We start from the raw sequence: 23,154 nt of genomic DNA on the forward strand, positions 1-23,154 counted from the left end.
TGAACCAGCTCCTGCCTCGCCCCACCTGGCTCCTCCTAGCAGCTCGTGGGTATTAAAGACTCCGCCCCTCACAGATTCCAGCCAATGAGGAAGCCCAACATAGCATCTGGTTGCTTGGCAACCAAGTTGATCTCAACCTAGCAGTTAGTGGCTGTTTTCTCTGCTTGGCGTGGGAACCTGAGCCCCAAGGATACTATGGTGCTCTGGGACCCCCCTATGGGACTCTGAAAGTTGGCCGATGGAATTTTATTCTTGTTTTAATTCATCAGTTTATTTTTGTTTATTAGAAAGGAAGACACCCCTTCCAACGAGGAGGAAAAGTCATAAAAGGTTATAACTTTCTGAAAGGTGAAGACTTAACACTTGAACTTTCTTCTCCCATTTTAGGAAACCTGGAACGCTGGGTGTACAATTACTTGTTGGCCAGAATCCCTTTGGGAGTCTGCGTTATTGGGACTGGGGAAAAAAGTTACTGGAACTCTTTGTACTAGCGTTTGTTCAAGTAGAAGTTTCTGGAAAAACTCTTCCTCGGGGGAAACAGGCTAGACGTGAATGGTTGCCAAGATGACCAAGACGCCAGCCCTGAAGAAGTGGCAAAGTACACGCAACTCATGGGCCCTCATGCCCAGTCATCCCACAGACTATGGAACACAGGTGAGTTTCTCCTTCCTGCCCACCCCACTTGTGTTTATAAGAACACAAAGAGGAATTAGCCTGCTGACCGACCAACAAGGCACGGGGGAGGAGAGAGAGTCATGGAGTAATTAGAATGTCAAGACACATATCTGTAGCTATCAATGGTTGGTGTCTCAGTGAGAATGAAAACTCAAGTCTGAACGGTAAGCTGGGCCATCCTATTAGCCAGTAATTCCAAAATGATGGACTAAATAGGCAGTGACACTGTAGAACATCAGGAAAAAATTAAGATGAATTGTAGATTTGCCAACACAGAAATTATTTTCTGAGAACTGCTGGGCTCTGGGTATGCACATTTTCTCTCTCTCTTTCTCTCTCTCTCTCCCTCTCCCTCTCTCCCTTTCTCCTACCCTCTCCCTCCCTCCCTCTGTCTCTCTGTCTCTGTCTGTCTGTCTCTCTCTCTCTCTGAAGATACTCTGAGTGTCAGACATGTGGGTTTGAAACCTGACTCTGGCACTCACCAGCTACTGACACTGAACAAGCTACTTAGCATCACTGAGTCCTTAGCAAGTCTGTGAAATGCGACCAAGAACACCAACTAGACAGAAATAGGGTGAGGATGATAGGAAGGATGGGGAAACTGTTTAGCATGGTGTTGCTAATGTGTTTGTGTGACAGGAAACTCACTGAGACACCATGAATGATAATGAAAAAATAATTTATCTCATAGCTGGAGTCAAGTGTCCTAGTTTTCAGAGGCTCCATGACTTGGGTGGGCCACAGATTTGTCTTGCTTTTGTTCTTGTATCCTCAGTCCCTCACTACTGATTGGTCAAGGTAGACCCTCAAGGGGATGTGGTCAAAGGCAGTGCCAGTCCACCCTGGGACATCTTCAGTGACATGTCTTATAGCTCATAGTTGTGCCCCAGGAAAGAAGAGCAGAGGGAAGCGAGGGCCTAAAGAAGAGTTTTAAAGTCACCAGTCTCTGTTCCGTGCGCCAAAATGAGCCCATGTTTTCCTTAGCTTAGGGGCTGGAGCAATAGCACAGTGGGTAGGGCATTTGCCTTGCAAGCAGCTGACCCGGGTTCAATTCCTCTGTCCCTCTTGGAGAGTCCGGCAAGCTACCGAGAGTATTCCGCCCGCACGGCAGAGCCTGGCAAGCTACCTGTGCCGTATTCAATATGCTAAAAACAATTACAAGCCTCACAATGGAGATGTTACTGGTGCCCGCTCGGGCAAATCGATGACAATGGGATGACGGTGACAGTGACAGTGACAGAATTACACATCTGGTTGACATGATTCCTTTGGGAAGTGGTGCTTGGGGGCCCTTCCTGACTCAGCTCAGGAGTGCCTCCTAGTGATGCTTGAGGGACCACATTAGGTAACAGGGATTGAAGTGGGGTCGACCTCATACAAGGCAAGTGCCTTATCCCTGTACTACCTCTCCAGCTCCCGTCATGTCTCCTTTTGTCTCAAAACACTATTTTAAAAGTGGGTTCGAGCCAAGGAAATTCCCTCGAGGACCGAACAGCCCAGCACAGCAGTGGAGATGGCAAAGAAACCAGGTAGACAACTCTGATAGTCTGAGTCTGTGTCCCAGTGCTTGGCACTGGGCACCTGCAGGGCGGTGAGTCTTGCTCAGGGGGTTTTGATTCTTGGAATGAATCTCAATCACTCCCTCCAGTCGGGAGGTGGGAAGGTTCATTATCTCCTAACACAGGAAGAGGATGGGCACCAGCTTCCTATCCACCCCCCAGGCCCCCAAGCAGATAGAATTAGTTAATTCCTTATTCCTTTTCTAAACTCAGTTAACATTGACTTCTAAAAAATAGTACGACTGGGGGCTGGAGTGATAGCACAGCGGGTAGGGCATTTGCCTTACACGCGGCCGACCCGGGTTCAATTCCCAGCATCCCATAGGGTCCTCTGAGCACCGCCAGGGGTGTGATTCCTGAGTGTAGAGCCAGGAGTAACGCCTGTGCATTGCCAGGTGTGATCCAAAAAGCAAAAAAAAAAAAGTACAACTGGTAGGGTGTTTGCTGGGCAACACCCATGCAGATTCAATCCCTGGCACCCCATGTGGTACTCTTAGCCCCACAAAAAGTAATCTGTGAGGGCAGAGCCAGGAGAAAGCCTTGCTGAACATACTGGGTATGGCCCTACCAAAAACAAACAAAAACTAAATAAAACAAGAAAGAAGAGACATAAATGTGTACGTGTTTTAGAGGCACAATGCTATCATACCAACTCACGACCAAAGTGCAAATATCCCTCCACCACCATCTCAGGGGTCTTTCTCCTAATCCTTTGCCCCCTTGGTAACCTCAGTTCTATGACAAGAGACTGTAGTTTGTTTACATTGGCCTGTGTCTATTCCCTGGATTTGTTTCTTTATATCCCATAGATGAGTAAGATTATCTGGTATTTGTCTTTCCCCTTCTGACTTATTTCTTTAGCACAACACCCTCTAATTCCATCCATGTTGTAGAAAGAAAATACACAAGATTTCAGTTGTTGTTAGCACTGAATGGCATTCCACGGAATGCATAGATCTCGATTTCATTGGGCACCCAGGTTGTTTCCCTGTCTTAGCTCTGGCCAGTAACACTGCCATGACCATAGCTGTGCATAGCTGTGCATGTATCTCTTAAAAATCAGTGTTTTTACATTCTTGGGCTAATACCTACAGTGGAACTTCTGGATCACATGGTAGTTATTAGATTGTTTTTATTTGTTTTTTTATTTTTATTTTTTGAGAAGTCTCCACACTGCCGTTCATAGGAACTGACAGAAAGGCATTTTGTTTTTGTTCAGCCAAGTGAAGCAAACTTCAAAGAAACAGCTGCTCCACCTCGGGTGACAAGGGGGTGGCATGGTGGTTAAAGGCTTTGGAGCATCAAATTGAGGTGATGTAACTTTAGAAACATACAAAACGAGGTGCAGATTCGCTCCTTTACTTTTCTCTAATGGGAAGTTTTGTGGAAAGGGCTGAATCGTGATAGGATAGACCACATAAATGTTCAGGAGGGATCTGAGATGTTAACTCAGGTAAAGGACCAATCATAATAGTCCCCTGGTGATTGTGGTGCTCTCATCATTACTTATGCACTTCCCTTTTTCTTCTCTGGACGTGATAGCTCCCATCAGCATTTTGAAGACAGTCGTCCCAGATGAAGTTTGGAGGAAGTTGAGGGTCAGCTGCAAAGTCACAGGCTAGGGTGCATCATTAGGAGTCTAGTTGGGGAAGAGGCAAGTTCAAGGATATTTTTTGAGAGTTGTCCTGGGGGATATTTGCATGAAAGATCGAAGGCTGAGATGCTTTGCAAGAGAATTTATTCTGATGGCAGAAATATTTGACCCAGTTCAAAACCTTTGTTAGAGCAAACAGAATGCCCTTGAGTGTTGTTTCAATGTCTTGGTTATAATTCTCAAACCGGTGTCATTAGCCGTGTTCAAATTCTGTGGAGAACCAGAAAGAGGTGAGGGGAAAATGAAGACTCCGTGGATCTGTTAGGATGCAGTTTGGCGGTAGGTAAGAGAAAGATAGAAAAGAAGCAACATAAACCAACAGGAGCATATTATTCTCACAGAAGTCATCCGGAGGTGGATGCCACCATCATTGGTCCAGTTCTTACTAATCACATCCCCTGCCCTGTTGTGATCACAGAATGGCTACCTCAGCTCCAGGCATCGCATCCCTATTCCAGCAGAAAGAAGAAAGAATGAAGAGGAAGAGACATGCTTGTGCCTTTTGTGAAGTCAAGAAACCAGGAACCTTCCCTGATCATTTCCTTTTAAGTCTCATTTACTAAAACAGCATTACCTGCCTTTTTTAATGCCCTGAATGGCTGAGTAAAAAAACATGGACCTGACATGAGTGTGGCAAACAGGGCCAAAGACTAGGTGAAGATACTGGATGTGCGCATTGGATGGACTCATGCGTGGAACACAGAATTTTACAGACTATTGAGGTTCGTAAGCAACACACTGGCAGAGAGTAACCAGACAGGAGACACATCCACAGGCTAGTTAAGGAAAACAAGAGCACTTGCCCATAGGTGTTCTTAATTTAAAATACTGTGTAGTGTGCTGGAGTGATAGTACAGCGGGTAGGGCATTTGCCTTGCATGCAGTCGATCCAGGTTCGATTCCCAGCATCCCATAGGGTCTGCCAAGCACCGCTTTTCCTGAGTGCAAGAGCCAGGAGTAACCCCTGTGCATCACCGGGTGTGACCCAAAAAGCAAAAAGAATAAAAAAATACTGTATAGTATCCATCAGAGGGGATATGAGTGCCAGAGGGAAAATAAAGGGCTCCAATGGAAACTTTCGTTCATTTTTAACTAATATTTACAGAGCTCCAAATATACACCAAATATCATACTGTAGTAATGACACAAACTGGGGATGTGTGTCCCTGAGGATGCAAAAAGAAAAAAAGAGAAAAAGATCATCACACAGAACGGTCTTTGGGAATCTCTGAGAACTCTAGCTGCGGAGAGTAACAGAGTGGAGACAGCTCAGTGGGTGCCATCTTTACGGTCTGGCCCTTCTGCTGCCACCTCTTGGGCGTCTTGAAGAATTGCTGGTTCGACCAGCCTTGGCCCAACTGTAGAATCTTATTCTTGACCTGCCTGAGTATTTCTGCAGCCCCCAGAGACACCTTCATCTGCTCTTCTGTTCAAAAGCTACAGAACCCATCTGGGGTTCGGTGGGAAGCACCACTTACATAAAATCTGACAGAAGCCAATTAAACCTCTCTTGGACTGAATAAACCAACATATTTCTCTCAGAGCTCTTTCTGACAGCCAAATTCAAAATCGTAATTGCCAGTAATAGGATACCTTCTATCAGGAGAGGGTGGCGTTCTCCCTGCTAAATTCCTGTTTTCAAACTCCGCGGAGAGAATTTCTTGCGGGGCTCAATTTTGATCTAATGTATTTCTGCCTAAATTGGAATTTATGCAATTGGTAGTTTTACTTAATAACTTGAAAATTAGCTGCGTCTGGTGATGGGCTTGTGAGCCTAGAAATGCCTCGGGCTTCCCTGATTTCACAGTGGGGAGATTATAAAGTGGAGCTACGTTCTGGGACGGGTTCTGCATGGCCAGGGGCTTCCAGGGGCCAAAGTGGACATTAGCTCAGTGGCATACGGGCAGAGGCTGTGCTTCTCATGGAATTCCAATCCATAGTCAAGGTCACACGTCTGGGCTGTCTTAGACCACATGTCTCAAGTGACTAAAACAGGTCAGCTTTGGGGGTGTTCTACCAGAGACACAATTTTCTTTTTTTTATGATTATTTATTTTTACAAAGTTGTTCATGATGATTTGTCACATTCAGTATTCCAACATCAATCCCACTACCATTGCGTCTTCCCACCACCATTATTTCACATTTTCTCAACCACCACTCAAGCCTGCCCCAATAGCAGGCCCTAAATAATTTATTTTATGTTGCTAATTATGAATAACTGCTAAAAATGATCCAAAAAAGGGTTTCCTTAGAAGAAAGTGTGTAAAGATGTTGTACCTCACCGTGGAATCGTTAAACCCTTGTAAAAGAGATTGCTAACATGTTGTCACTGGTTAAGACTTGTGTGATAATATTTTCTTCACCAAGATTGGTTGCCTTCTACTTTACATCCCATCCAATGTGGTGTGGGGTTTAGGAAGTCATGCAACCACAAATGCTGCTCCATGCTCCAGGACTTCTAAAATTTTGAATGAGCTGATACAGTTGGAGTTAAAATTTTAACTGAATGGTGACTCTGGGGCCTGGAAGCATCTCTGCAGCTTGTTGATCTCTTTCAAGATTTATTTATGAGTCTCTGGATGATGGCCAGTCAATGAGCTTATTTGGCACTAGCCAGAGGCAGTTCGTGGACACGACTGCCAGACTCCTGGAAGAACAGGGAGCTGGAAGGAGGTAGCCCAGCCCCGACCTCCGTGAGAGCCTGAAAATTTCGGTAACAAAACCCTCATACCTGAGTTTTTCAACAAATCAACTTCTGGATGAGGCTTGTCCCACCTGGTGGGAGTCTAGCTCTGAGCATGGTACAATTGTGGAGTGTAGAGGTTTTCAGCTGCCGGGGCTCTATTTGGGTGGATGGTGGACTCACCACCCCTCCTCCATCCTCCGTGGTGCCCTGGATGAGACTCAGCCTGGCACGGAGGATTCAGAGCATCTCTCAAGACACAACATTTTTGGAGAACAGAATCATAACTGACCATAAATCAAGATGGCTGATGATGGGTATCCAAAAGAAAGGTGAAAAGTATACAGAGATCCACAGGTAGAAATAAGTTCTCTTATGAGAAAAAAAGATGTGAAGTCCTCTGATCTAAATCTTCATCATCTTGGCTGGGTGTAGACCTGGGTTTCTATACCCTGAGTCAGAGCTAGAACTCACTTCATTTAGTTGTTATTTGGGGGAGGGCGTTACTCTGTGGTGCTCAGAGATTTCTCTGGGCAGTGTTTGTGGGACCATGTGGTGTCAGGGATCCAACCCAGGTCTCCCACATACAAAGCTTGCTCTGGGCCTGAGCAATGGTACTGTGGATAAGGTGGTTACCTTGCATGCTGCCAACCTTGGTTCGATTCCCAGCATTCCATATGATCCCCCAAACATCGCCAAGAGTGATTTCTGAGTGCAGAACCAATAATAACCCCTGAGCATTGCAGGGCATGTCTCAAAAGCAAAACAAAGACACACAAAAGCTTATACTCAGCCCTGTGAGCTATCTCTGGCCCCTAGAACTTTCTAACACACTGAGGGGGGCACATTCTCCCCTCAGAAACATGCTCTTTCTTGTTATCGTCTCACAAATGATCCCACCAACACTCCAGTAGATGATTTGTTTCTTACTCTTCTCTGACACGGCTCTCCAAGTTTTCTCTCCTATGGTAAGGGTGAGGCGTTGGGAGGATGTTTAAAGGAGCAGGGCTTTGCCCCACAAATTCTCACTGAGATTTCAATGACCAAGAAGGTCCAGTGGATGGTTTCTTTCAGAACTTTTGCGAGTCAGCAGGGCTTTTTACAACTGCCATCTGGGGTTGATCGGCTGTCCCATGCATTGTAGAAGACTTGAGAAACTTTCCTGTTCTCTCTCTGCCTGATGTCAGCCTTCCACACTCAAGTTGTGACAGGCCAATTCATCGATTGCCAGATGTCCCTTCAGAGACAGATATCACACCTGGTTGAGAACCATGGCAGAGAGGACTATTAAAAGTCTAATATCTTCCCCGGTTGAGTACAAGTGTGATGGTGAAACATTTTCTATCTAAACAAATGATGCATCATGTTACCTGAGTGTTCAGGCAGAAACCCTTCACCTCTCCATCACCATCGCCCCTTACATGCAATTAGCTACCTCAGGATGGTGTTCTGTGACCATCACGACTGTCCTGGGTCATTGCTAGGGGCAGGACACCAGCCTCTGGGCCTGGCTGTGCCACCAGCCATCTGCTTGCCCTCTGTACCTTCAGCCTGACTTTCTTCTCTCCTGGGTGAATATTTTTGGATGCAAATGTAATGCTGTCATTCCCGTGGTTAACACAATTACATGGTCCTCCTTTGCCCCCCAAAATGAAGATCAATATATTTAATGAGATTTAAACAGCTCTTTAAGATCTGGTCTCTGCCAACTTTTCCAGCCTCATTTCTCATTACTGGTCCCTGCTCAGAAGCCAGACTGGTGTTGTAATATGCTTCTTCCTTTTAGAAGTCTTTCTCTTTTTTTTTCCACTGAAAATGTTTTTTTTTTCTTTTCAGATCTTCAAAATATAGCGGTCATGATTCTCTCCTGAAATTTGGAGTCTAGATCTAATCCCAGTCCTCCAATTACCTGTCCAGTGGTGGGGAACCTTTTCTTTCTGCCAAGGGCCACATGAATCTTTATACTGTCATTCTTGGGCCATATAAAACAGACAGGCTGGCCATGAGCAGCTGAGGAGAAGGAGATGCATCTTCCCATCATGGACCTGAGCCAGCCAGACCTCTTGATTTTACAGACCCTAACTTAGATGCACGACTCTAAACAAACTGGTTGTCCCACCTTATTTTTTTTTGTCTTCAGAAAAAAAATTTCCGTCTTGGGGCTAGAGCAATAGCACAGTGGGGAGGGCATTTGCCTTGCACGCGGCTAACCCGGGTTCGATTCCCAGCATCCCATATGGTCCCCCGAGCACTGCCAGGAGTTATTCCTGAGTGCAGAGCCAGGAGTTAACCCCTGTGCACTGCTGAGTGTGACCCAAAAAGCAAAAACAAGCAAACAAAAAAAATTTCTGTCTTCAGAAGCAAACCCGGCAGCTGGTAGGGCTCCCACCCTGCTCTGGGACTCCAGAGGGCAAACAGTGGCTACTAATACATTTATTATGCTTTGTGTGCATTATTAAAATAAACTCCCCCGTCCTTTAGGGCAGGAGCTATCATTACCTCTATAGGTAGTGATGAAAGAAACTGAGGCTTGCAGAGATTTTTATAACTTGCCCTGAGAGACCTAGAGAGAAGGTGGTGGGATACAGATTTGAGCCCAAGAACCTCTGCTTTGTTGACTTTGAAGAAAAGGGGGAAAGAAGATGATCTCCAACAGGGGCCCCTGGTGGTGAGCTTTCTAAAGAGCAGATTCGAAATTCTCTGGCAGGAAAAGGAAGGCACCACTTTTAGCTACGGGCAAGGCAAGCAAGAATGGAACCGTGCCAGGCCGCAGACAGGGTCATTTGCATTTCTTGAGCTCTTGCAAAAATATGCAAATGAGCTTTTTCTGCAAGAGACCAAGCGCTAAGGACAGAGGTGGGGGTGGCAAGCCTGCGAGTGTCTAACTGTGACTCTTCTTCCTAAATAATGCTCATTTCCATGAAGATGTAGAAGCCATTTCTAATTAGAGTCACATTTCTAAGAAAGCCATATTTTGATCCTGGGTCAATACACACCGCCGCTAAGCCCTGCTAGAGAAAGACAGGCCGAGTAAATGAGGAATAAGTTTCCCGGGGTACATGTGGCTGAGATGCTGATCCTCGTAAACAGCTTAATTGGGCTGAATAATTTGGGTAAATATCTAGTTAAATGAATGTCACGGGAATCCAAGTCAGTCATTTCAGTAGAATGTCAGCGGGACATTCAGTCCCGATGAGTTTTTTTTCTACAAAAAAAAAAATAATAATAATTAAATACCTGACACCACTATTGCCTTGTCCTTGGGTTAAGTCCTCTAGACTTGATGCTACCTGAGGGAAAGGTGTATTTCTGCTCTCAGTTCTACGCCCAGGACTTAACAGGATAGAGAAGTTGCACCATTTCTATTCTCAGGACCAAGGATAGCTCCATACATAGAGGCATATCGCACATCCTTCAAGGAACTCAATTTCATTTGGACTAAGGATGCAAATGTTGCTTCCCCCAGGTAAATCCTCAACACTGGCTGTGTTCCATACACATGGACGCCAGCCTAATCCTCGTTGTGTACGTGCCCTTGGGCAAGTTTCCCTTGCCTCGCATTTGGAAACAATGTGAAGTTCTGGCTTCACGGGCGTGTTGGAAGAGTCAAGGGGATAATGTTCAGAACCCCTCCTGGCACCTCGTAAGTATAAGTACTCACTGAGGCTTTCTCTTCATGAGGACCAAAGCCATTGCTGCTCAAATAGCAAGCATAAAGACATTTAGATACTGACATTTCCAGAGATGGTGGCTCTTGGACCCATTATTTTTAAGCATTCAGGGCTGGAATGCAAAAAAAAAAAAAAAGGTGACCTGATGAAAATCTCGCCTTTTCAGAGAGCCCCTAAAGAAAATGCCCAAAAGGCAATTAGCACGTGGGCATGAGCTAAGTGGCTCTTGAGCACGGGCTGCTCCCCTCCTCTCCCCGTCAAACTGCTACTCTGATATTTTGAGACCTTTTCAAAGATGCCTCTCAAGACGCAGGAGCAGGCCCCATTGACAGGCTCCAAGGAATCTTCCAGAAGAGAGATCTGGCAGTGCTCGGGAGTTCTCACCGGCCTGAGGCCCCAGCCACAGCTCAGAGATGAAAAGAGATCTGAGGGGTGGGGGGAGAAACTGAGGCTCCCAGCCTCACACAGCCATGGGGACCTTTCTGTCTCTTTGACCTCAAGACAGGATCCCACTGCGACTGGACCTGAAAGGAAGCTGGGGCCCATGGCTGCCCCGCCCCCCCCCCCCCCCCCCCCGCTCCCAGCCCCCGGTGGGAAGGAAGGAAACCAGCTCCCGGAAGGACCTTCCGGCCACCCATGGTTAGGGCTTCTGTGAAGGGACACGGTGCCGCCCAGATCTAGATATCCATCCCCCTGCCAGCTCAGGGCCAGCTCAGGGAAAATCAAAATCTGTCACTGCCCAGAGCAGTTCTCAGTTCCCCCAGTTTGAAAGCAGTCATTAAAGGTCATCCCTTCTCCTTTTCCCTCCCTCTTCTCCCTTTTGCTTTCTCCGTCTCCTCCCCTCTCTCCTTCCTCTCTCCTTCTTCCCACTCCCATTTTCTCCTTTCCTCTCCCCTCCCCCCTCCTCTCTCCATCCCTGTCTCCTCTCTCCCTCTCTCACTACCACCCCCTTTGTCTTTCCGGCAGGAAGCTAAGCGATATTTGTTAGTTCGCCGCATGCTTCCTTTGACCTTCTTTAACCACTGGAACGATTCCATCTGTCTAAAAGGAGAACAGGAAAACCCCTGGACAGCCCAGCAGCTTGGACAATCAGGGGAGGCAGCCCAGAGACCAATTGCTACGCTCTCCAGCCCTGCAGACTCAGAGGCTCATTAGCGTTCCTTCTCTCCTCGATTGTAAGGGAGCCCCTTTCTGTAATTGTATGCATTGGGCAAATAGATCATTAGATGAGACTGATAACGGAGCAGCCCAGGTAATGTTTCTGTCCCGGTGCAGAGAAGAAGAGGGTGTCTCCAGCGGCAGATGGCAGGACGAGGGTGCACACAGCCTCTCCATAGGGCCTTGCGGCATTACATCACCATTTGCTGAAGGTTTGTTTGCTTTAACAGAGAAAAAGAATGAACTCTCCGGTATGACAGGGTGCAAGAGTTCATTTGATTTTTAACGATCTGGAGCTACAACCCATTACCATAGACCACAGTGTAATCATCGCTATTTTCTTCATTTCCAAAGCCTGGTTCTCAAGAAAGCATCCCAGGTCCTCAAGGAATACAGAAGAAGGACTAGGTGCCCCAGAGGCCAGTGGGCTTAGGCAGAGACAGAGCTGTGACTAGGGGCTTAGGAAGCACAATGTCCCAGGAGTCACTGCTGCCCCCCCCCATGCCAAGCTTACCCAGCACCCAGATTTTCTTTGCATTCCAGCAGCCACGAACATTGGACCATGGAGCCCTCATCAGAGCAGACCTCCGGGCTCAGAAAGCAGTGTAATCCAGACCAATAGAGAGATGAGGACCCAGCACCTCCACCCACGGGGCCTCAGGGAGAGAGCTTCAAGGGCATGGCCTGGCTTTGTCGGCAATGCAGGAGAATGTGGTGGTGACACGGGCAAGCTCTGGGGGCTCCCTGGCCTCTAACAGAGCATGAGCTCATCTGCCAGCTGTGTGCCCTTAGGCACATCAACCCTCCGCCAGGACTCAGTTTCCCTATCTGCAAAATGAGAAGAAACAAGAGCTCTTACTTTTGTCTACTGGAAGTGGGGAACAGGGGTTATTCCTGGTTCTACATGCAGGAATTATTCCTATTGGTGCTCAGGGGACCCAATGGGATGCCAGGAATCGAACCCAGGTCAGCCACATGCAAGGTTAAATGTTCTACCTGCTGTATTTTCTCTCCAACCCCAACTTTTATCTTTTTAATTTGTGGGAGAGGGGAGGTCACACCTAGTGGTGCTCAGGGCTTACTACTGACATTCAGGGATCATCCTGGCATGTTGGGGAACCATATGGGGGTCCCTGGGATCAGATCAAGTCGGGATCAGCTGCTGTGCAAGGCAAGTGCTCTACCTGCTGTTCTATCGCTCCAGCCTGAGTCCCTACTTGTATTTATTTTAATTGAGTTCCCAATACTATTAATAATGGCTTTTCATGAACATGCAATTCCAACATCACACCTATCGACATTCCTATGGTGATGATCTGGTCCCCTGGGTGACCAGAGGGCCAGCCAGAGGTGGCTACAGTCCTTTTACACGTCTGATCTCTGCTCCTTCCCGGCTGTTGGTGAAAAGGTTGGCTGGGAATGAGGCAGATGAGGATGCGCTCCCCTTCGGGAGCTTTGCTCGCCAGCTCAGCGGGGCCACACTCCTGCTATGTCTAGGGTCTTTCACAGAGCAGAGAGGGGCCCTAAAGCAGGCCCCACTGCATATGATGCGCCGTCCCTAACTCACCCCCAGCTCCTCGAGGCACCCCTGGTGCAGGCTGGTCTCAGGGGAGACACACAGGAACTGTTTGTCAAGCTCCGGAATCCAAGAGAGTCCCCTTACTCCCCTGCCCTTATAGCTTCTGGCTCCATCCACTGCTCTGGTCAATACCAGTCCCATTTAAAGTGTGTTTTCTTGTAGTTTTCTCTTTTTGGTTTAAAATTGGGCCCATTCTTGCTTGTGAGCAGCATTCTAGAGACCCCCTTCCTCTGGATCCTGACCCTTCCTGCCATCTTTGGTGAAATGCCTTTGCACAGCAGAGCACACGGGTCCACGTAGGAGATAAGCTTCCCTTGATGTGGTATCCCTGGTTTATCAAAACTGTGCTGTCATTCATTTTATTTCTCTTAATTTGGTTTATTCAAAAGTTTATTTCCTAGGCTTCCTCCACCCATCTAATGTCACATTTCTATCTAGAGACTTTGGGGCTTTTTTTGTTTTTTTTTTTGGAGGGGAGCCTTTTGGGTCACACCCAGCGATGCACAGGGGTTCCTCCTGGCTCTGCACTCAGGAATTACTCTTGGCGGTGCTCAGGGGACCATATGGGATGCTGGGAATCGAACTTGGGTCGGCCGCGTGCAAGGCAAATGCCCTACCCTCTATACTATCACTCCAGCCCCTCTACCTAGAGACTTTAGCGAGGAACTCTTACCAATCTTTCACCAGATTTCCTCTTTCCTTTTTTTGGAGGATTTTTTTTAATGGTTCTCAGTGGTTGTTCTCAACTGAGTGTTTCAGGGTCATGTCTGGCAGTGCTTAGAGAACCAAATCTGGGCCTCCAGCATGCAATTATGTGCCCCAATCCCTTTAGCTATCTCTCTGGCCCATTTCACCAGATTTTTAAACATTTCCCTCCATAGAGTTTAGGGCAGAATAGGACCAATTTCTTTTCCTTCCCAGCACCTACCAGTCCCAACATATGTACAAATGAGATCAACTTTCTCAAAGTTGCCACTGAGTTTCCCTCTTTTATTGGTTCTTGCTCCATTTTCTACCAAAAATCTATCCAAAAAAGCACATTCCTGGTAATGCCCATGAAAAATATATCAATGTTCTCCTTCAGGTCTGGACCAAAGGCCTGTGAGAACTGGCTTCTCACTGTTGCACTATCAGGAGTGTCTATGCAATTTTCCTGCAGTCACCTGGGTACTCGGAAGTAGTTTCTGTACAATCAGATTTTTCCACATTCTATTCTCATCCAAATGCTTCTTCAGAAACAATTTCTTATTGAAGCACAACATACATTAAAAAAGGGATGCAAATAAAAGCAGAGAGTTGGAGGAAATTTTACCCATCGAAAAGACCCAGGCAGCTCTTTGCCAAAGTCAAGATAGAGATAGAACATTTTCAGAACCGCCACCCCCCTCCGCCCTGAAAGGCCTCAAGCTCCTGTGATAAATGGCCCCCCTTGACCCCATAGATCAAGGTTATATTCCTGACTCCAAGAACCTTAGGTATGTTGTTGTTGTGGTGGTGGTGGAGGATGTTTTGGGGTCCTACCCAGGGGTGCTTAGGGAACACCCCAGCTCTTGGCTCTGGGGTCATTCCTGGCAATGCTCAGGAAAACTTATTCATTCCTGGCAATGCTCAGGGAAACTTATGGTTCTGGTGGTGGAAACTGGGCCTTCAGCCTGCAAAGCAGGTACTCGGCCCCTTGTCCTCTCTCTCCATCCCAACTCTACATAGGCTTCACTTCTTTGCTAACCTTTTATAGAAATGGAGTCACTCAGGATGTATTCTCTGGGGCCTAGCTGCCTTTGCACACCCTCCTGCTTGTAAGATGGACTTGTATTCTAGTGAGTCATGGTTATACGCTCATTTCTCATCGACGGACAGTATTCTGCTGAGTGAAGATGCCAGAACCTTTGAGAAACATCAAGAGCGTATCATTTGGGTCGAGGGAGGAGGAGGTGGCACTGTCACAGAAATGCTATCAGGACTATCTTTGGGGAAGAAAAGAGGTGCATCTTTGAGAGCATTGGAGTCTGCAATGCTCATGGGTACGATCGCTAATAATAGGGTAGGCACACGCTTGAGCTTAGCAGCTGCCCACAAATAGTAACCCACAGTGGCGTGGCTGTGCCCACTTACACTCCCGCCATCCAGGCAAGGGAGTGCCAAGTGCCAGCTCTCGTATGTGATTCTTGTGGGCCTTTTGCATCTTTGTTAGCCGGTGGTCACGGAGTAGCCTCATGGTGGGATTTCCTTGTCCAGCTTCCTAATTTTCTTGAGGTGGAACATCATTGTGGAGGTCTGTGGGCCATTAGATCTGCTCTTTTGAGATGTTCCAGTCCAAGTTTCTTGCTCCCTTCTCCCCTGTCGTAGATATACAAGATCCACTTCCAGGTGCAGGGAAATTGGCATCTGCCAAACAGCAGGAGCGAAGATGAGGGCATTTGTGGAGCCTGGTTTTAAATGCATTAAGATTCTTTATCCAATTTTTCCCCTACCATTATATGTTTATTAAAGGAAGTGTGTAGAGGCAGAAAGACTCCAGGCTCCAGTTACAGGAAAACTACCCGACGGGTTGTGGCTTCCACTCAGCAGGATGCAGGAGATCAGGCAACGCCACCAGCAATCTTCCTGGCTGCATTTCTTGTTTCTATTTCCATCTGTGATGCTTTCAATCTGGAGCAAGATTTCTCTACAGAATATTAGACTGGCCATTAGCAGTTCCAAGCTGAGAGTCTGGGTTGTTTTTTTTTTTTCCAAGTCTATGAGGATAGATACATTAGAATAGCAGGAGGGAGAAAAAAAAACCCATCTCTTTCTTTCTTGGGCTGGAGAGATAGCACAGCGGGTAGGGTGCTTGCCTTGCACGTGGCCAACCTGGGTTCGATTCCTCCGAACCTCTCAGAGAGCCCGGCAAGCTACCGAGAGTATCCTGCCCACACAGCAGAGCCTGGCAAGCTCCCCGTGGCATATTCAATATGCCAAAAACAATAACAAAAAGTCTCACAATGGAGATGTTCCTGGTGTCGGCTTGAGCAAATCAATGAACAACAGGACAACAGTGCTCTTTCTCTCAGAGGAATCTTTAAGAGTCACAGCCCTGCATTAGCCACAGGGATAGAATCTTTCCCTGGAGCCCCAAGAACCAGACCCAACCCATCGAACCGCAGGAGCTGAGCACAAAGCACAGGGAAGTTCTTGAGAGGAAAATCCAGGTGCCTTGATCTAAGCAGGCAGCTCATATGCTGATAAGATAAAATAATAATGACTGACCCAACAACAGAAGTCACATTATTTCAGTAGGGAAGATAATGTCTCATCTTGGGATGTTAAGGGTTTACTGAAATACGTAGGGGGATGCATAGGGGGAGACACAGAAGGATGCCCTGTAAGAGGGGGTTGCTATATGGACAGTATGAATGGGACCATATGATTTATTGTCCAAACTGGACGCATTTTAGGGTGAAAGGAGGGGCTGTTGCACCTCTCATTACACCAAGTTAAGAACTGATCTTGGTTGTTGTCCTGGGAAAATATCTTTATAGCAACCAGAATAGCACTGTAGCACTGTAGCACTGTCGTCCCGTTGTTCATCGAGTTGCTCAAGCAGGCACCAGTAACATCTCCATTGTGAGACTTCTTGTTACTGTTTTTGGCATATCGAATACGGCACGGGGAGCTTGCCGAGCTTTTAACGGAGGAATCGAACCCGGGTCAGCCGCGTGCAAGGAAAACACCCTACCCGCTGTGCTATGGCTCCAGTCTAACCAGAATAATATATTCAAATTCTTAGCTCTGCACTCATTCTTATGTATACCCATACTGTACATGTACATATACATGCATGTGTTTCTTTTTTATTTATGAAAGATTTGGCACTTAGTGTAAGAAGGGGAAAGAAAAAATTTTTTCTTTTAGTTATTTCAGTTGAGGGGTCAGTAAACTGTTTACATTGTAAGATACAGCTCAATTCCATTTTCTAGATTTACTATGTATAACAGCAGGTAGGGCATTTGCTTTGCATGAGACCAACCCGGGTTTAATTCCTCGGTCCCTCTCAGAGAGCCCGGCAAGCTATCGAGAGTATCCTGCCCACACAGCAGAGCCTGGCAAGCTACCCATGGCATGTACACTATGCCAAAAATGTAACAAGTCTCACAATGGAGATGATACTGGTGCCCGATTGAGCACATCGATGAACAATGGGACAACAGTGCTACAGTGCAGTGCAACTCTCTCTTCAATCAAGATATAGAACTTTACCTCATCCCAAAAGATAATCTCTTGTTTCCTACTGTCAAGGCATTCTCACTCAAGAAGTATCCCACTATTCCTAGCTTCTTTTATTATAGATTATTTGTGCTCATTCTGGAGTTTTGTATAATAGGATCATAGAACATGTTCTATTTCATGTCTGACAACTTTTGCTCACCATGATGTCTGGGCAATTTATCAATAGTTTGTTCTTGGCTTATTGGTGGGCAGTATTTTATCGTTGGACTCTACCATTACTTATTTATACATGCCCCAGTGATGAATGCCTTCAGTTTGGAACTATCATGAATAAAACTGATTGGACATTCTTTCACATATCCTGTGCGAATATAGAATCAAACACTAAATCGTCTTTGGAGCTGCTGAACTAGAAGTGTGCTGAGTTTTATCAGAAAGCACCTGTCTCCCTCCATGGTACCCAGGTGTGAAAGTTCTGTTAGTTCCAAATCCTCATCAGAGCTTAATCTTGGGGGTTGTGGAGGCTGGAGTGATAGCACAGCGGGTAGGGTGTTTGCCTGGCACGTGGCTGACCCGGGTTCGATTCCCAGCATCCCATATAGTCCCCTGAGCACCGCCAAGGGTAATTCCTGAGTGCAGAGCCAGGAGTGACGTGCATCACCGGATGTGACCCAAAAACCAAATAATAATAATAATAATAATAATAATAATAATAATAATAATCTTGGGGCTGGAGGATAGCTCAGTGGCTACTGAGTTAACTTGCAAGCAGGAGGCCTTCAGTTCAATCCCAGGGCCTCTCACATCACCAAGCTGTTTGTCCCTAGCATTTTTGCAGTCTGTGATCCCCAGGGCCACAGGTAATGTTCAGCTAGGATGAAGCCAGATTTTACAAACTTCACAACTAAAAAGTCCGACCCTCTCCAGGGGAGCACAGGACACGCCGTCCCTGGCAAACACCAACCACTGCAACCAAATGAGCAAACACCTCGGACAGGCACGTGCAGCCTCTTGGTCATAACAGCAACAAGAAAGGAAAGAGGGGAAGAAATCAGAGGCTTTCAAGTTTCAGCCATTCTAGCGAACATGCAATGATAATGCATCGTGGTTTTAATTCACGGTTCTCAGATGGATAATAATCTTAAAGCGATTTTTTTTCATAGATTGAATAGCCATTCGGGTCCCTCTCTCGTGAAATATCTGCTAGAGTCCACTGTCTTTCTAAAATTGAGTTGTCTCTCTGATATTGATTTGTAGCCCTTCTTTGCATAGTACAGATTTGGATCCTTTATCATGTGTATGTATGGCTTTGCCTGCACGTTTGTCTTTTTATTTCTTTAATCGTGCTTTTTGATGAACAGATGTTCTTAAACATAACCAAGTCAAATTTATCAGTGCGTTTTCATTATAGCTGTCACTATTTTCTGTTTACTGGAGACAAAAGACATGGTTATTAAAACGGCTTCAAACAGTTATTTTCTTTCTCTATGAATATTGTGTGCATTCTTACTTCTTTCTTGTAAGACCCTATTTCCACCAACTTCATGAATCCCAGAGACTTGTTTTATTACTATTTCTTATCGTACAATAATGCAGATGACCGCGTGCTTCCTTTTCTGCCTTTTCTTCTAAGTGCCAGGGCTCAAACCAAGGACCTCACGCAGGCAAAGCAGGTGGCGGATCACTGAACTGTAACTCCACCTCTTTGAGCAGAAAGTGACAGCATCGCTTTTGCAGAATATTTTTGCCACGGTGGGGCTTGGGGACCACACCCAGCAGTATTCTGGGGCTACTCCTGCCTCTGTGCTCAGGAGTCGCTCCCCGTGGTGCTCTGGGATCCATATGTGATAGATATCGGGGACCATCTTCTGCTGTTTCTTAGCGGTTTCTTCCATCTCACCTTGGAGCTCACCCATTCTGCCCTTATCAGCTGTGGCTCTGGCAGAGGCCTTCACTGCATTCTTCGAAAAATTTTTACCTACGATCCTCTTCAGTTCTGACCATTCTGATTGTGGTTTTCTCATTGCTTCGCTCATGCTTTCTTTTTTCTTTTTTTTTTTTATTGAGTCACCATGTGGAAAGTTACAAAGTTTTCAGGTTTAAATTTCAGTTATACAGCAACTTCTGGCAGATATCTCTCTGGACTTAGTTACTAAAATACTAAATTACAGAAACCCAAAACTGAGAGGCCGCTAAGTGTGGTCACTCGACCTCACACTTCTTCATCCTCAGCAATGGAAAACAAATTACCTAATGCTTCCTTTTCAGCAGGTCTGACTTTAAGAGAGAGACTCTCCAAACAATAATAGTGAGTTTTGTTGAAATATTGTATGCAATCAAAGTGAAAGTAAAGTGAAATTTATTAGTTACACAGGCGGGGGGGGGCTTAGGGTGGGGGGGCTAGGGGCGTGGGGGTGTTTGGGGTGTGAGGGGGCGGGGTGGAGCTATACTGGGATTCTTGGTGGTGGAATATGAGCACTGGTGAAGGGATGGGTATTCGAGCATTGTATAAATGAGATTTAAACCTGAAAACTTTGTAACTTTGTAACTTTCCACAATAAAAAATTAAATAAATAAATAAATAAATAAATAAATAAATAAATAAATAAATTTCAGTTATACAATGCTCAAATACCCATCCCTTCACCAGTGCTCATATTCCACCACCAAGAATCCCAGTATAGCTCCACCCCGCCCCCCCACGCCCCTAGCCCCCCCACCCTTAGCGCCCCCCCCCGCCTGTGTAACTAATAAATTTCACTTTACTTTCACTTTGATTGCATACAATATTTCAACAAAACTCACTATTATTGTTTGGAGAGTCTCTCCCCTAAAGTCAGACCTGCTGAAAAGGAAGCATTAGATAATTTGTTTTCCATTGCTGAGGATGAAGAGGTATGAGGTCGAGTGACCACACTTAGCGGCCTCTCATGCTTTCTTACACTCTGGCTACTGGTACCGTTGTTTCTTTGAGCTCCTTCAACATCATCATCAGGAAGCTTGAGAATTGTCGACTGAGGTTGGTACTGGTCGAGCCTCCCGTGCCGTTGTCTTCCCTCATTGGGTTTAGCAGGCTTCTACACAGCTTCCGCCCTGTGTCTGCTGTGCTATGGGGATCAGTCTTTGCCGTTTCCTCCCTTGGGGGCTCACCACGTGTTGGTACCTGCATGGGTCTGGCTACCACCGCTTCAAGACAGTGAGCAAGGACTGGAGCATTAGCACAGTGGGTAGGGTGTCTGCCTTGCATGTGGCTGACTAGGTTCAATTCCCAGCATCCCATATGGTCCCCAAAAAAGAAAAAAGAAAGACAGTGAGCAGAGTTCCACCCTGTGCCTTTGGATGAGAGCCTGGCACCCAGCCTACGTCTCAGACAACACTCATCTACTTTTTCTTTTTCTTTTTTTTCTTTTTTTTTTTTTTTTTTTGCTTTTTGAGTCACACCCAACAATGCTCAGGGGTTACTCCTGGCTTTGAACTCAGGAATTACTCCTAGCGGTGCTCAGGGGACCATATGGGATGCTGGGAATCGAACTCGGGTTGGCCGCGTGCAAGGCAAACGCCCAACCAGCTGTGCTATCTCTCCAGCCCCACACTCATCTACTTTTGATCACAAAATGCAGATTCCACCTGATTTCAGATTTACTAAGACACTGAATCAAACCACATGCACATGTCTAGCTCCAGCTTCTTGCAGTCAGAAGTGCTGAGACTCTGTCATGTTACTGGGGTAGACCTAATTTGTTCCGTTTTATTATGGGACTGTGCCCCCTTTCCCATCTCCCCCTCCCCCAGGGCCAGAATAATTGGAGTTGGAAAGAACAAAGAAAAAAATTGGAGAAGGCTTGAGAGGACAGAGGCCTGGAATGGCCACTCTGTACACACAAAGACACACACCGTGAATCGATGTCTAAGGAAATGCATTTCGCTTAGACTTTGGGTTTTCTTATTTTTTATAAGCAATACAAATGTACGCTTTGTGTGTGTGTGTGTGTGTGTGTGCGCGCACGCATGCACACACGGGTGCGCATGCGTGCCTTTTGTGGTCAGAGGCAAAAGTGAGAAGAAAGTAGGACCAGAGCTAGATGCTGAGAGATGTTTACAAACTCCAGGGCAGAGGGTCATAGCAGTGAGATAAATAGAACCGCCAATGAGCTTTACATTCTCAGAAGCGGGCGACCGGCGGATGCGGCTGGAACAATGAAAGCATGGCTGGGAGCCTTCGCATATTTGGTGGTGCCTGTGTGTAATTTGTTCCCTTTTACATAGAAATACGTGGTATTAACTCAGGGATGTGACTAGAATACTGGCAGAGGCTCCCTTTGATTTGAAACACACAGGAGGCATCGCCCAGCCCAGGGAAACGGAGACTGGTCTCTCTCCAATAAACTTACAAATTGCCGGCACTGCAGTGGGTTTCTGCAGAGAAAGCATCTGGGCCCAGGGCTGTCGGGTGCAGAAGCCTTCCCTCTGCTGCCCTGGCCTCCCCACCCTAGGGGGCACCAAGATCTGGAGAGATCTTTACCTCATGATCCCAGTGCAATAACTCCTTTGTTTCATTCCCAGACATAGAGGGAAGTGATCAAACTGCCCATTGTAGAGAGGAGAAAACTGAGGGTCAAAGGACTCACGCACTTGGTGAAAGATGTGAAACCTGGAGCACCTTTTAGGCCTTTCCTGGAAACTTTTCACCTTCGCTCTCCACCTGGGTCACCTCCCTCTGTTGGGATGAGGAAGCAGGGCAGGAGCAGAGTGGGGGTACAGGATAACAGAGCCGCCCCCGCCCCTGAAGGGAGATTGTGCTGGTTTCATGCGTGGGGTGGGGCTCCTTGGAAAATCCAAGTAGACGATGAAGATCAACCTTCAGTAGAATACGTGGGTCTATGCTTCTCACTGGAGGACTCAGAAAAACAGAGGCCCCGGGCAAGGAGAGGGGGGCAGGACAGGTCTTCTAGAGAAATCCCTCCAGGACTCATGTCTGTGTCTCTGTGGCTCACCTAGAAGGAGCCGCCATCCCAGGAGAGACAGTACGGGGGACCAGAGGAGGTGCTGGAGGCTCGTTTCTTTGTCCTCCCTAAGCACCAGGCACTGTACTAGTCTCCGTCACAAAGGCGGACTGGTTTAGGCTCCACCCGTCCAAAAGAGTTGCGACTATCTAAGCTCTCCTCTCCCAGGTGAAAGAAACTGAGGCACAGAACAGCTAGGAGGCTGGTCAGAGGCTCCTGTCCCCACTCAAGGTGTCCATGAGAGCCTTGCAGCATTCTAGAAATTTCCATCACATCTTCCTCTTCCCCTTTGTCCCTCTATGGTGGTTCCTAACATTTCCGCCTTCCCATGATAATCCCACAGCTAAGTCCCCAGGTCCCCCAAACTCTGCCAAGAGGTTACTTCAGTTGGTTCTTTCATGACATGGAACAAGGTCACCATCATTAAATGGGAGCTCACGCCCAATCAGGGTCGGAGTCCAGGGGAGGGGTGCCTGTCCCCGTGGCCTCCAGGAGGCTTCCGAAACGTGCTGGTTGGCACGTGCACTCTGTCCAAACACCCACGATTAGACAAGGCACATGGATGTGTCCAGCGGCTGCTACCTAAGCATAGTAACGGGATGAGGCGACTGCGTGTGTAAACCCAGGAAAAGGGGGGACAGGAGGTGGAACACACGAGGCCCCTAAGATTCCTCCTTCCCGTGAAAATCTGGAAAAGGCCGGTCCAGGCAGGACCGCAAGTGCATTCATGGTGTCCAGGGGCCAGGCAGGTTGCTGGTGATGGAGTGAGAGCTACAGAATTTCTCCTTTGAGCCGGTGGAAACGTTCTCCAGCTGATGGTGGTGATGGGCCCGCACACCTGTGAGCAGGCTGAGGCCACTGAGTTATATCTCAATAAAGCTGTTGTTGAAGGACATGGGGCTGGGGCGCTCCGGAGCGGGGCTGCTGGTTCCCAGCGTGGACCCGTTTGCCTCTGATTGCCGGG

At 46.9% G+C, this 23,154-nt stretch overlaps 1 protein-coding gene across 1 annotated transcript in view; it reads left to right on the forward strand.

Annotated features, from left to right (window-relative positions):
• Positions 1–564: 564 nt before the first annotated feature.
• The window catches only part of CCDC60 (coiled-coil domain containing 60), a 166,361-nt gene continuing 143,771 nt past the window's right edge, over positions 565–23,154 (forward strand). Inside the window, 1 exon segment of the mRNA XM_055147096.1 lies at positions 565–654. Within this exon segment, the coding sequence (XP_055003071.1) occupies positions 565–654 (90 nt within the window).

This window comes from Sorex araneus, chromosome 9 (assembly GCF_027595985.1).
Source record: "Sorex araneus isolate mSorAra2 chromosome 9, mSorAra2.pri, whole genome shotgun sequence".
Taxonomy (NCBI): Eukaryota; Metazoa; Chordata; class Mammalia; order Eulipotyphla; family Soricidae; genus Sorex; species Sorex araneus.